General features: G+C 39.8%; 1 protein-coding gene across 1 annotated transcript in view; it reads left to right on the top strand.

Annotated features, from left to right (window-relative positions):
* Positions 1 to 14,457, top strand: part of cnksr2a (connector enhancer of kinase suppressor of Ras 2a) — a 410,446-nt gene that overhangs the window by 359,068 nt on the left and 36,921 nt on the right. The window contains 2 exon segments of the mRNA XM_048602521.1: positions 13,414 to 13,459; positions 13,987 to 14,064. Coding sequence (XP_048458478.1) covers positions 13,414 to 13,459; positions 13,987 to 14,064 — 124 coding nt within the window.

Raw genomic sequence — 14,457 nt, 5'->3', positions numbered from 1 at the left:
AAATAGCATTACATTGCCGTACGTAGCTTTCTTATAATTGGCAAACTGGTTGATTATTTACCCTATTGTACTAGAACTTCTGGATAGCATATTTCAATTAAAACAGCATTTCTCTCTGAGGAGAGTTATTCTTAATTCCTTTTGATAAATTACTAGATGGATTTTATTCTAGATTCCTTCATGTCAGGAAGGTTCACTTATTGAAGCTGACATTATCATATGATCTTAAAAGATCAACAAGCAAATAATTATGTAATAATTACAATGGTGTTTATCACCTGCGCATGGGTGTCCTAATCCCATGTTATAAATCACATTACTCACCCTTCTGTCCCTTTTCTTTTGACCACTTTTTTTTTCTGTATTTAACACCTTTAATGAAGTAAAGTATCCACAGAGCTTCACAGGGTTATTTTAAAACAAAATTTGACACTGAAACACATAAGGAGATATTAGGGCGTATGACAGGTAGATTTTAAGGAGTGTCTTATAGAAGGGAAGGAGATGTTAGTGGCACCAAGGTTTCAGGAGGGCATTTCAGCTTTTAGGACCCAGGCGGTTAAACTAATTCCCACCAGTGATGAAGAGATTAAGTTGAGGGATGGTCAAGACACCAGAATTGAGGAATACCGATATCCCAGAGGTGTGCGACTAGAAGGCTTTTCAGAGATAGGGAGAGGTTTGACCAAATGAAAATTTTTACACAACTTGGAGCAAATGTGGATCATTGAGCATGGGAGTGTTGGATGGTTGGGACTTTGTACATGGTACAACACGTCCGAAGAAGTCACAGTCAAAATTTGGGTGACTTCAAGTTTACAGAGGGCAGACTGGGGTGTACAGCCAGGAGCGCATTGGAATTCTGAGTGTAGAGGCAAAAAAGGGCAAAGGTGAGGGTTTCAGTAACAGTTGTGCTGAGGCAGGTGTAAGTTTAGGCGATGTTACAGAGGTAGAGATACACTCCTTTAGTCATTGTGTGACGTATGGTTGAAAGATCATCTCAGGATCAGATAAGGTTGCAAACGTTCAGCCTCAAACAGTTGTCAGAGTAAGGAATGAGAGTTAATGGATGGGAAATAGAGTTTATGGTGGGAACTGAAGCTTTGAAGACAAAGGTCACCAAAGTTAAGTATGGGGAAACAGGAGATGAAGCCATTGCTGATGACTCTATGGCTACAACTGAATCGATATGAATTATTTCAGGCATGTGCAATTCCACCGAGCTGAATGATGCTGATCATGTTTTGAAGGAAGATACTGTAGTCAACCCTGTCCAAGGCAGTTAGCAGATCAGGAAGGATGAGAATGGATAGCTAACCCTTTGTTGCAGTCAGATAAGATGTCTTGTGTGACTTTGATAAGCTGTTTTCATATTTTGGTACAGGTATCCAGGTCTGGTATCCAGACTTGAGGAATTCTAACATGAAGTTCTGGGAAAGGTGACACAGATTGAGAGATGACAGCATGTGCTAGATCTTCGGAGAGGAAAAGGAACCTAGATATGTGTTGGTGATTAGCAGGCCAAATGGCCTGAGGATTGGTGTTTTGATTGCAGATTTAAAAGAGAGCAGGGCAGTTCCTGAGGAGTACAAATGGTTAGCACGCTTAATAAACATAAAAGTCAGAACAGGATGTTGACTGGTCAGGCCAGGCAGCATCAGAGGAGCAGGAAAGCTGACGGAGCTTTCCTGATCTCCTCATGCTGCCTGGCCTGCTGTGTTCCTCCAGCTCCACACTGTATTATCTCTGACTCCAGCATCGGCAGTTCTTACTGTCTCATGTTGACTGGTCAGTTGTTTAGTGGGAATAGGGTCTCAGGAGCAGAGATAGGCCTCATGACATGCTGACCTTCATAGCAAGAGAATTGGAGTATCAGAGTAAGGATGTTTTGCTGCAGTTATACAGAGCCTTGGTGAGACCACACATTGAGTATTGTGTGCAGTTTTGGTCTCCAAGTCTGAGGAAGTACATTCTTGCTTTTGAGGGAGTCCAGCGAAGGTTCAGCAGATTGATTCCCGGGATGGCAGGACTGACATATGAGGAAAGACTGGATCGACTGGGCTTGTGCGCTGGAATTTAGAAGAATGAGGGGAGGTCGCATAGAAACATGTAAAATCCTGATGGGACTGTACAGGCTAGATGTGCGAAGAATGATTCGATAGTGGGGAAGTCGGCAACTAGGGGTCACAGTCTAAGCATAAGGGGTAAGCCATTCAGGACTGAGGTGAGGAAGAATTTCTTCACTCAGAGAGTTGTGGACCTGTGGAATCCTCTTCCACAGGAAGCTGTTTGGGCCACTTCATTAGATATATTCAAAAGGGAGCTGGACGAGCCCTCGCGGCTAAAGGGATCAAGGGATATGGGAGAGAGCGGAAATGGAATACTGAGATTGCATGATCAGCAATGATCATATTAAATGCTAATTAAATATTAAATAATATTAAAAGTTCAATGGGCCGAATGGCCTATTCCTGCACCTATTTTCTATGTTTCTATGGTCAGGTCAGAGAGGGCAAAAGAGGAGATGGGAGACAAACTAAAGGAAATGTAAATTATTTCATGAAAGGATGGGGAGAGGTGGAAAAGTATCTTGACGCAATGTTTAACCATGTAGATGAGGGGAAGGATGGTAAGAGGCAGAGGTAACTGGTCACATGGTTTTGATCTCAGCAATGTGTTCTTCAATGCTCGCTCGATCTTCGCTTCAGTTGTGGGACCAAAATTTTTGGATTAAAATAAATTTCTTGCATGCTTAGATTTGAAACGTTTTTGCTGGGAGTTGATAACAATCCAGAGAAAGAAAGAGGCCTCATGATACCTGACTGAACTGGGTAACCAACTGTCTTTCCTCTTGCCTAATTAGATTAAATATTTGTGAAAACTGCAACAAAAAATTAGGGGTGTGGGGAGCAGTGTAAGTTCAAACAGATAAACGTAATGCCAAATCAAGTGCAGAATAAGAAATAAAGATTGGATTATGAGAGAGAAAGAGAAGTAATCAGAATAGAAGGAATTTTAAAATTCTCATTTTGAAATCTATTATAATAGTCAAAACCTGGAGGAATGAGACCCCATACTTGTGATAATTATTTTTCATTGTTATGAAAAGTGCATGTGAATTCTCAGTATATGTGTCCAAATTGTGGCTTTGTGCAGGGAATGGAACTTTAAAAAAACCCTGCAGACTAAATAGAACTGATCCTAAATTCTGCAAGTGCAAAATAAGAACATATGCTTTTGTGTATATACATAAAATATATTATATCAGTCCCTACGAGAGTTGCTGGGTGATTTTGAACATAATTGGTCACCATAGATCTTAACGAGAGCACAAAAATGCAAGAATGCCTGACTGGAATTGAGAATCATGTCAGATGAATGAGATGTATTCGGCAAGAAATTAATCCCAAAAGCATTTTGTCCTGATGAATAGAATTTAAAATCAAGTACATTTCTTTGTGATTTTTTTTTAAAACAGTATTCAAGAGAAATAAACTATGTTCAGAAGCAGGTGCAGTGGTTTCAACAACAGTGCTGCATAATTATACTATGATTCAGGCACTTATCATCAGCCTGCTGAGTTTTTTGAACAACAAAAAATAAACTGCTTTTATAAATTGAAACAACAGAAGTCTTCAAACTGAGACTCACCTGCCCTCTTTTAATGCAAATAATCACACAAATAATCACACAGCAAATTTCATTTTCCCTCCCAAAAAATTAGCTGCTGACCAATACTTAATCTTCAACCAAAATCACCTAAGCAGATTATCCGATCGTTATCTCAGTTCTGTTTGTGTTTTTCTTGCTGGGCAGAAATTGACTTGTCTTTCCCAGATTACAACAGTGGCTGCACTTTAAAAATAATTATTTAACTGTGAAGTCTTTTTCGCGTTGTGAGTTTTCGAAAAAATCATACGTGGTAAACAATGATCAAGATATATGGAAAAGAGATAGTGTTAGTTACATAGTTCTCTGTGCAGCACCCTGCTTATATGTTGCTCCCCCAATACATGCAAAATCAAAAGAATAATTGTACAAAGAAACTCTAGGTGTTTCATACTTCTAATTGTAGGCAAATTAAGTAATCAGGGAATGCTCTGGCTTCAGAAGCCGTACTGAATTAGGGCTGATATATTCAGTAGTGTGTAGGTAGCTCAGTTGGCTGGATAACAACGTGTAGAGCTGGATGAACACAGCAGGCCAAGCAGCATTTTTAGGAAAAAATTTTTTCTGAAGAAGGGTCTAAGCCCGAAACGTCAGCCTTCCTGCTCCTCTGATGCTGCTTGGCCTGCTGTGTTCATCCAGCTCTACACCTTGTTATCTCAGATTCTCCAGCATCTGCAGTTCCTACTATCTCAGTTGGCTGGATGGCTGGTTTGCAGTGTAGACTGATGGTAACAGCATGAGTTCAACTCCCCCAGTGGCTGAGGTTATCAGGAAGGAGCTCCCAATCAATGTTTCTCCCTCCCCTGAGGTATGGTGATCCTCAGCTTAAACCAGCACCATTGTTTCTCATTAATGAGAGAGCCGCCCTATATTCTCTCTGACTATGGCAAATTTATCTTTTCCTTCGGTTGATAGTCAGGGCGGAGAAGTGGGAGCAGCACTATAGAACATAACAACCTGCAATGACGTAAAGTGGCAGTCATTGGCCAAAATAGATTGATATCAAAACACAAAGGTATTATTACAAAAATGTAGTAATCTCCAGAAGGGCACTAATGAGACGGCTGGATGAAGTCAGGCAGAGGAGTTTGGCCCAACTTGTTCCTTGAAGCAGTGGACAGAAGGCACATAGGAAGTGACTAACTCTGACACTTCGTGCACATTGACTGTCCCAAAAAATAAGTCTCACTACTTTGGAATAGCTAATAAAAGCCAGCTCAATCTTCGAAGAGTGTACAACTGAGCATTTTGGCATTATAATGAACTCCCCTTTTGTTCCCTTTTCTCATGATTGTTCTGATGTTGACCTTAGATCATTTAACTCTGAATCAGAGTATTGTGCATTCTTGCATCATGCCAGAGACTTGAGCACAGGATCTAGGCTGGCATTTCAGTGCATCACTCAGGGTGCTGCATTGTCAGAGTTTCCATCTTTCAAATGAGTTACTAACCTGAGGACAATTTTCTTATTCAGGTGAACTTAAGGATCCCATGGCACTATTCTCCCTGATGTCATGAAAAATATTTACCCCTCAACTAACCTCACCGAGCTGGTTTAATTCGTCATTCATTTCCTTAGTGATTGAGAGACACAATAGATTCTGTTCTACTTTTCAGTGATTGCACTGAAAAGTAAAACTTCATCAGTTGGTAAATACTACAAGACATACTGAGTTGTGAAATATGGTGTATAAATGTAAGTCCTTCCTTTCTGTATTTATTTATAGAGATGCTGTGGCAGGTGCTGCATGTATCTTTGATGCAGTTCCAACAGCCTGGTACCTAGTTCCTCCAGCACTTCCTTGGAGAGAGATAGAACAAGATGGGTATTGTGCCCTTTCTGAAGTTGTGGAACAGAAATAAAAGGAGCTTCTCAACTTTAGGCTTCCATAAAGGTTTACAAAAGGTTATAACAGAGTAACTAGAAGCAACATAAATATTTTGTTGTGATTTTAAGGGTTTCAGTGTAAGTCAGTTAAATTCTTTCCTGTTTTATTTGTGGTGCCTAACAGGTTGAACATTTTTGTTTGAATATGATCAAAGTTAAGCAGTATTCAAGATGGACTCCACCACTGTGTCATTGCCAATTCTTTTGTGTTTGCACAGTAAAATGAGGAAGCATTTCCACCAGACGTGTCATGATCAAACAGGATATAAATTAAAAGGAAAACCACTATGGTGAATCTCCATCTCATGTCTGACAGGTGTCCACACAGCTTGAGTCACAAAATCGGTGTCAGCAGTGGCTTTAGATCCCACTCTCTCCTATGTTGCAGTTTAGTGTACAGTAATGCACAGCTACTGAAACTTCAGCTAAACTCATTTGTCTTTGATGCACTGGAAGCTTCATGCCAGCATATAGATTTCTAAAATTGGCAGTACCTCTCTGGCTGGGTAGTGAGAATACAATACTACAGAATCCATTCGACCATTAGTCCGGTATCAAACCTGCCCGGACATGTCAAAGATATCAACAATTCCACCCTCAACTGTGAAATGATTACCCGTTACCTAACAGAACATGATTAAAATGCATGTTATTTTACTTGTGAGCTCCTTTCAACACTAAATAAATTGATTTCAAAGCATGATGACAAAACATAAATGCGAGCTAATTTAGGTAATGAAAGCATTCACGTATCTGGTATCAGTTTGTAATATTCAATGCTTGCAAAGTATAGATTACAATTAACTGGCTCGACCATATGCAAATAAAAACAGAAATCAATAATTCACTACTGACCAGATGATGCTGAATTTCTAATTTCAGTTTAGTAGCTTGACATCGTAATTGAGCTGCTAAGATATTGAAAAAAAGGCGCTTACTGAATAAAACTAATGGTCTCAGGAGCCAGTTTGTAGGTAATGCCACCAAATTTCTATCAGCTTTCCATTCCTCTGGGGTCATCCTCAAAGAAATGTACAAATATACCTGCAACACCGCTGAAACTGTAAACCGACATTCAAACAGTATCAAAAAGACCTCTTTCAGAAACCATATATGAGCTGCCTTAATCAGATAAATATGACTTTACAATCAGCTGCTAATATGCAAATTGCTGGAAATCAGCCAAGCCATAATCCTGACCATTATATTGTTGTAACATGGTCTACCGCAGTCAGTACAGGCATGCTTACAGGGATGGTAATAGGCTTCCACAAGCTTAGTTATCCTCAAATGTCAGTCAGTCCAATTATTACTATCCATTTTGCCCTGCACTCATTTCAAAAATCGTTCTAAATATTTACAGCAGTAATGGAGCACAGTTGCCCTCTTAACACAAAAAATGTCCATTTAATATTGAGAGTAATGTGCAGTAAGTTTTACTGCTAACATAAAGCTGTGTTGATTATTTAGCTTGCCAATATAATCTAGCTCTAGACCTGCTCTTGGGTCGCTAAGTGAAACTCATTTCACTTCAATAACTGATCAGCAAAGGACCAGGTCTCTGCTAAAATATTGCTTCCCAGACTGTAGGATGACAAGAAGAAGCGGATATATTAAAAGATGTATTGTTGGCCATGACATCATGTTGGCTGTTCAAAGAAAGATTTTTAATACAAAGAGACATGTTACATCTGCTACAGTTTTTTTTTGAGAAGTAAGTTGCAGAATCTATCATGAGAAGTAGTAGAAAACTTAGAACATCAATCAGAGATTGGGTTCTGTGGAAAAAATACGATTAAAATATTTAGCTTTTTAAGATAGCTTAATGGCAATTAATAAGCACGAAGTTAGCAAAACCAATTTTCTCTGAGAAAGTACAGTTCCTGTTTACAACCTTTAGCTTTTTTCTGTATTCCTTCGGTGTGGTAATGTCATTGCCATAGCTCAATGCGAGAAACAGCTGGAACATGAGGAGAAAAGGTTTCTGCTAACACATTGCTTTGTTGAATTTGCAGAAGTTGAAAAATGAAGAAGAGGGATGACTAAAACAAAAACAAATAGCTGGGAAAATTCAGCAGGTCTGGCAGCATCTGTGAAGGGAAAGCAGAAAGCAGAGTCAGTGTTTCAGGTTCAAGGACCCTTCAGATATGAACCCTAACTCTTATCACTTTTACTTTCTCTCTTCAGATGCTGCCAGAACTGCCGAGTTGCTCCCATATTTCTGTTTTTGTTTCAGATTTCCAGAATCCATAGTTCTTTGTATTTTGTTCAGAGGGATATCTAATTGTTACAAGAGATGGAGATCAAAGCTTTAATTGTACTGTGAAAGCCAGATATGCTGTTGAAATTCAGAGTAGTTTTCTCTAAAAACAAAAGATAAGAGAATAAGCTGGCAACCAATTTTAAAATGAAATGGAAATTAGTATTATGTCCTTACTACCTTGATCAATATTTTAAAAGGTAGTGCACAAACATGGGTATAAATTGGACATTTTATCAAACTATACAGTAGAATGTGTTTTCGTTAGCAATGAGGCATAATGAAATAATTTTACTTCGAGATTTCTGATGACACTCAAAAATGTTAAGAATAGAACTTGAAACTCACTGAAGAAAAAGATATGCTGCTAAAACTTTCTGTCTTAAACCCTTCAGGACTCATGCAAAAAAGCCGAATTTCACAAAGAACACCTATTTATTCTGCATTAAATAAGGGCGCTAGCTGGTGGGAAAGTCAGTGTTGATTGGTGAACCCTTGCCATGTAGAATGGACCAGGGAACTATTGTCCCTCAATCTTTTGTTTAATTCTAAAAAGATGCAAAATGTAGACATGTTCTTTGTAACGCAGAGGACAGGTACCATCATTGTTGTTTCTAGCAAACATAAGTGAATTGCACTGCACGCTGGACTGATAAATGTTAAAAAAAATGCTCCAGCTGATATCAGTGATATTGGAAGCCAGAGATTCAATTCATGACTTGAAATACTGACAGATTTTCCCTTTGTCAAGCCTAAACCTCAGTCCACCTGCAACTAATGGACCCCGCACCATTTGCAAACATCAAAGGCAACACGAGCGGCAAGGATCCCAGATACAGATGAGTGAGGCCAGCTAGGGATCAGGAGAAGGGCAGTGGGGTTGGCAACAAGATCAAGGAGATGCTTTTCAGAGACCTACTCTGTCATAACCCTCCCATTCCTGATGTTGGATCCCTTAAATGGGCACTGAGTGCTTGATAATTAAGGACTTTCTTCTGGGTTGAACCACAAACAATAAATCCAGAAACCAATAAAACTTGTGACTAACATGTCTTGGGTCAAACTCGTCTTGTTTCCTTCAAAAAGCAGTAGAGGCTGAGGGTGACTTTCCAGAAGTTTATAAAATCATGAGGGGCATGGAAACAGTGAAGAGCCAAGGTCTTTTCCCCAGGGTAGGGAAGTCCAAAACTAGAGGGCACAGGTTTAAGGTGAGAAAGGAAAGATTTAAAAGGGACCTAAGGGGCAACTTTTTCATGCAGAGGGTGGTGCATGTATGGAATGAACTGCCAAAGGAGGTGGTAGGGGCTGGTACAATTGCAATATTTAAAAGGCTTCTGGATGAGTATATGAATAGGAAGAGTTTAGAGGGATATGGGCCAAATGCTGGCAAATGGGACTAAATTAATTTAAGATACTTGGTCAGCATGGACAAGTTTCCTTGCTATACATCTCAATGACTCTCTGGAGCTGTAACTGTACCACTACCTTCATTTCTAAGTATCATTTATTACTTTTTACTGACTTTTCCCTCTGGGATGGCAGAATTCTATTTATGAATATAACAAAAACATTAATCCTTACGATATGCAAATGAATTGAAATATGAATATGCTTCTTAAGCCAGCATTGGTCTAATATACTTCCCTGCCCTTAATTTACATGTAGTATTGCAAAGACCGTGGTTGAGCAAGTTCCTGCTTCATAATTCACTTACTCATTCCTAACTAATTAAAAACCTATTCGTAACAATAACACAGTTGCCTATATTTCACACAAAGGTGAGGGTCCTGCCCACTGCCTGGAAAGTTGTGGAGGAGTTCACCAACTCAATTAGTTGCCTGAGGTTTTGGCTTCTGCCCCTTCTGCCAGGCAGTGGCCAGGAGTAACTTTTGGGAGTGCAGCCACTCCTGGGATTGCAGCAATCCATGGAGAACAACCCGAGAACAGGTGCATATCTCCGAAACCTCCAGCTGGTAATCATTGTGGTTCAATAATGGACCATGATGCAAACTCAAGGCCCAGATTCAGACTACAATATACAAGAACCAAACCACACGTAGTTTATATATGAATAATTTTGTTCGGTCAAATGCTATTAAAGTCAATGATGCAGTAATTACACCAATAAATTTGAAGTCCAGTGTCACAATTTACGATTTTGTGACGATGTTTTTCCACAAAGAGTCTTTGGCACAATTTTAACATATGATTTAGACAGAAACCTGCCTGCAGGGGATATTTCAGCCAGAGATTACATGTTGGTTTAGCATTTGGCAATTAAGAGATCATTCAAATCTGGAATATGGCAGTTCTCTTACACAGATGCAAAAGACTGATCCATTTTCTGAGCTTCAGAGATAGTAGGAACTGCAGATGCTGGAGAATCTGAGATAACAAGGTGTAGAGCTGGATGAACACAGATGAACTTCTTCAGGAAAATGGGTCTAGGGAAAAATGGGTTCTAAAGAAGGGTCTCGGCCCGAAACGTCAGCCTTCCTGCTCCTCTGATGCTGCTCGGCCTGCTGTGTTCATCCAGCTCTACACCTTGTTATCTCACTTTTCTGAGCTTGTCTGGCCACATACTGAGCTTGTCTGTCCTCATACATCGGTCTTGCTATCCCAGGAATTAATTTGGTAAACCTTCGCTCCAAATCCTCTATGGCAAGAATATTCTTCCTCGGATAAGGAGATCGAAACTGCACACAGTATTCCAGATGTGGTCTCACCAATGCCCTATATAATAGCAGCAAGACAATTGTTCCTGTACTCAAATCCTGACACTGTGAAGGCCAACATACAATTTACCTTCTTTACTGTCTGCTGCAATACCTTCAGTACTTTCAGTGCCTGGTGCACAAGGACACCCAGGTGGACATTCCCCTCTCAGTTTACAGCCTTTCAAATAATAACCTGCCTTCCTATTTTTGCTACAAGAGTGGATAACCTCACACATATCCACATTATGCTGCATCTGCCATGTGTTTACCCACCTACCCATCCCGTCCAATCATGCTGCAACATCTCTGCATCCCCCTCGCTGCTCACCCTTCCAACCAGCTTTGTGCCACCTGCAAATTTTGAGATATTACATTTAGTTCCCACATTTAAATCATTGACATATATTATGAATAGCTGGAGACCAAATACCATTCCCTGCCCTACTCCACTAGTCACTGCCTCCCATTCAGAAAAAGACTCAGTTATTCATACTCTTTGTTCCCTGTCAGCTAACCAATTTTCTATTCGTCTCAATACACTACCCCAATGCCATGTGATTTAACTTTACACATTGGTCTCTTGTGTGGGACTTTGTCAAAAGCCTTCAGAAAGTCCAAATAAACCATATCCATTGGCTCCCCCAATCAACTCTACTAGTTTCATCCTTCAGTAATTCCAGTCAATCTGTCAAGCATGACGTCCCTTTGGTAAATCCATGATGTCTGTATCTGATTCTACCACTGTTTTCTAAGCGCTCTGCAATATAATCCTTGATAATGGACTCTAGCATCTTCCTCACTACCAACTTCAGACTTGCTGATCTATGATTCCCTGTTTTTTCCCTACCTCCTTTTTTCAATAGTGGCCTTCCATTAGCTACCTTGTATTCTCAAACTTGGAAGATGATCACCAAACGCATCCACTATTTCTAGGGCTACTTCCTTAAGTACTCTGAATTATCAGGTCCTGAGGATTTATCAGCCATCAGTCCCATTAATTTCTCCAACACTGTGTCTCTATTAACACTGATTTGCATCAGCTCCTCCCTCTCTCTAAAACCTGTGTTCTCTATCATTTCTGGTATTTTATTTGTGTCCTCCTTTGTGAAATGGAAGCAAAGTATGAATTTAGTTTGTCAGCCATTTCTTTATTCCCCATTATAAATTCACCTATTTCTGACTGAAAGGGACCTATATTAGTTTTCATCAGTCTTTTTCTCTTTTCATATCTGTAGAAACTTATGCAGTCAATTCTTATGTTCCCTACACGCTTATTCTTATATACTATTTTCCCCTTCTTAATCAATCCCTTAAACCTTCTTTACTAACTTATGTTCACAATCCTTCAGCCTGTTGTTTTCTTTTGCCAGGTTTTTGCCTCCTTTCTGAATCTAATACTATCTCTGACTTCTCTCGTAAGCCATGATTTGGCCATTGTTCTCTTTGCATTCTTGTGCTACATGGGAATAAACCATTTTTGTAGTTTGTCCATTCGATCTTTGAACGTTTGCTATTGCCTGTCCACTGTCAATCCTCTCAGTAACACTTCCCAATCCATCATACCCAACTCATACCTCATGCCATTATAGTTTCTATTCTTAAATTCTGGGGTTTAGTCTCAGAGTCAATTACCTCAGTCTCTATCTTGATGGAGAATTCTGTCATATTATGGTCACTCATTCCCAAGGAATCCCTCACAACTACATTACCAATTATTCTTTTCTCATTGAATAATACCCATTCTAACATGGCCTGTTCTGTCATTGGTTCCTCAATATATTGGTCCAGGAAGCCATCCTGTACACACACTAGGAATCCCTCCTCTCTGGTATTGTGATAAATTTGATTCACCCAATCTAATTGCAGATTAAAGTTACCCTGATTACAAATGTTCTTTTACACATGCACCTCTGATTTCCTGTTTAATGCCAATCCCAACATCACCACTTTGGTCATCTAATACCACCCCCACTCATGTTTTTTGCCCCTTGGTATTTATCAATTCTGCCCACACAGATTCCACATTGTCTGAGCTAATATCCTTCCACCATATTGTGTTTACATCCCTTTAACCAGTCATGCAACTTCATCGCCTTTTTTTTGTCTGTCTGATCCTCTGTCATGACGCTTAGTTTCAAGTTCTGAAAGGCAAAAGTCAACAGCTAATGTGAGCTTGCAGTTCAAAGGTCATCCAGGGCATCCCCACATCAGCTGAGGAAGGCTCAACTACCAATTTCTTGTGAACCATACCAGCCCTGAGTTGTATTGCTGTGCCTCTGATCATCAGTAAATGCAACTTTCCAAAGAAAACTTGCAGTATCTCTGATCTTGGAATCATGTTCAACAATGCCTATTGCTTGTGGCTGGACTTATGTATGCAGCATACAGAAATGTGGTTTTGTTTGCTTTATGCCTGCAGGTATCAGAAAACATGGCCAATTATGTGTAGAATGTCTGTGGTATTTATTGGACCTGTCTCATATAAAGAGCCCGATGTAGCTTTGTGGTTAGGCCATGTGGCTTTTTTTTTCCACCACTGCAAATGCATTCTATAGAAGTATAACTCAAAATGTTTCATTTCCTTGTTGGTTTTAAGAAGCATTTACATGAGAGAAGCATAGCCTGTTAAATGTAGAATACCATTGTTTCTTAAATTAGAAGAATCTTGGTTTATATTTCTAGAATATTCCTGAATGATGGTGGTCTCTATCAATTAGCAAACTATGTGACTACTTCTATTCAGCAACAGAAGAAATGCATATCTGAGTTGGGGTAAAACTCCAACACAGACAACAGGTTCGTGAAATCCAGTGCAACATAAACTGTAAGATCCTCAGTTTATGTTTTTCACTCATGGTTTTCTTTTACTTTGATTCTAGACATTCCAGCAATCCCTGGGGCAGAAATCCAAAAAAAGAAACAAAGGTACATCGCTTTGATTTTTATGAATTTCCTTCTGTCTGTTGATTTCTATTAGAAGTGAGATTTAAGATAGATGTTCTATGGAATGGCTTTAAGCAGTGTTGAAATCTATTTGATTCGGATTATAGTTCATATAAATTGTGATTTTAATCCTATTGTACTAAACTTTGAAGTTTAACAAAATGTAACTTCATATTCTGTGGTAAGCCTCTTGAAACCTATCCTGGCCATACTGAAGTTTTCCATTGTGTGACAGCCTAGAAATTGTGGTTGTTTCAATGGTTTCTGTTCATTTAACGCTTCTGTTTTTTTTAACACTGTCTGTCTACTATCAAAATTGGAATGCAATAGATAAAAGTGCAGAGAGCTGTGTAAAAGGAAACTCTGTTAATGTTATTTTTATTTAACAGTCTAACCTGAATGAATGCATGCGCTGGTGAAAGGGTTTGCATCTACAATATGAAATAAAAATTGCTGGCATTTTCATGTGCTGCAGAAGTTGCTTGTTAAAATTTTCAAATTATGTGCAGACAGATATGGGCCGGGATTTTTAAATGGGTCTGGAAGAGTCCGGAGGGCAGATCGGGGTCAGACTGGCCGCCCACAAGGTAGGGGCTGACAGATGATTAAGGATAATTGTTGGTAATTGTGAGGCCTGTGAAGGCCCCCTTCCCATACTAAGTGGAATCTCCAGTTGGCAATGTGCGCAGTCCAGGCGAACACGGTGGGCTCAGGGCAGGGAGGCACAATGAATTCTCAGTGGGACCACTCAACCTGCACTCAAAATGGCAATGGTAGCAGCTGCTGGCCTTGCCCCTTGGAGGGATTGGCCCCTCCAAGATCAGGACCAAGCAGCCACAGCCTTTCAAAAACTACAGACAAACGTCGTTGGCATTGTCCCCGCTCCCCCCACCCAGTTTACATCCAGCCAGTGAGGATTTCTGATGTCTCAGGCCTGGAAAGTGTCCCAGTGACACTCCGGTGATCAGGAGCCTGTTCCC

This window comes from Rhincodon typus, chromosome 11, assembly GCF_021869965.1.
Source record: "Rhincodon typus isolate 14 chromosome 11, sRhiTyp1.1, whole genome shotgun sequence".
In the NCBI taxonomy this organism is placed as follows: domain Eukaryota; kingdom Metazoa; phylum Chordata; class Chondrichthyes; order Orectolobiformes; family Rhincodontidae; genus Rhincodon; species Rhincodon typus.
This window is presented reverse-complemented; position numbering and strand designations above follow the sequence as displayed.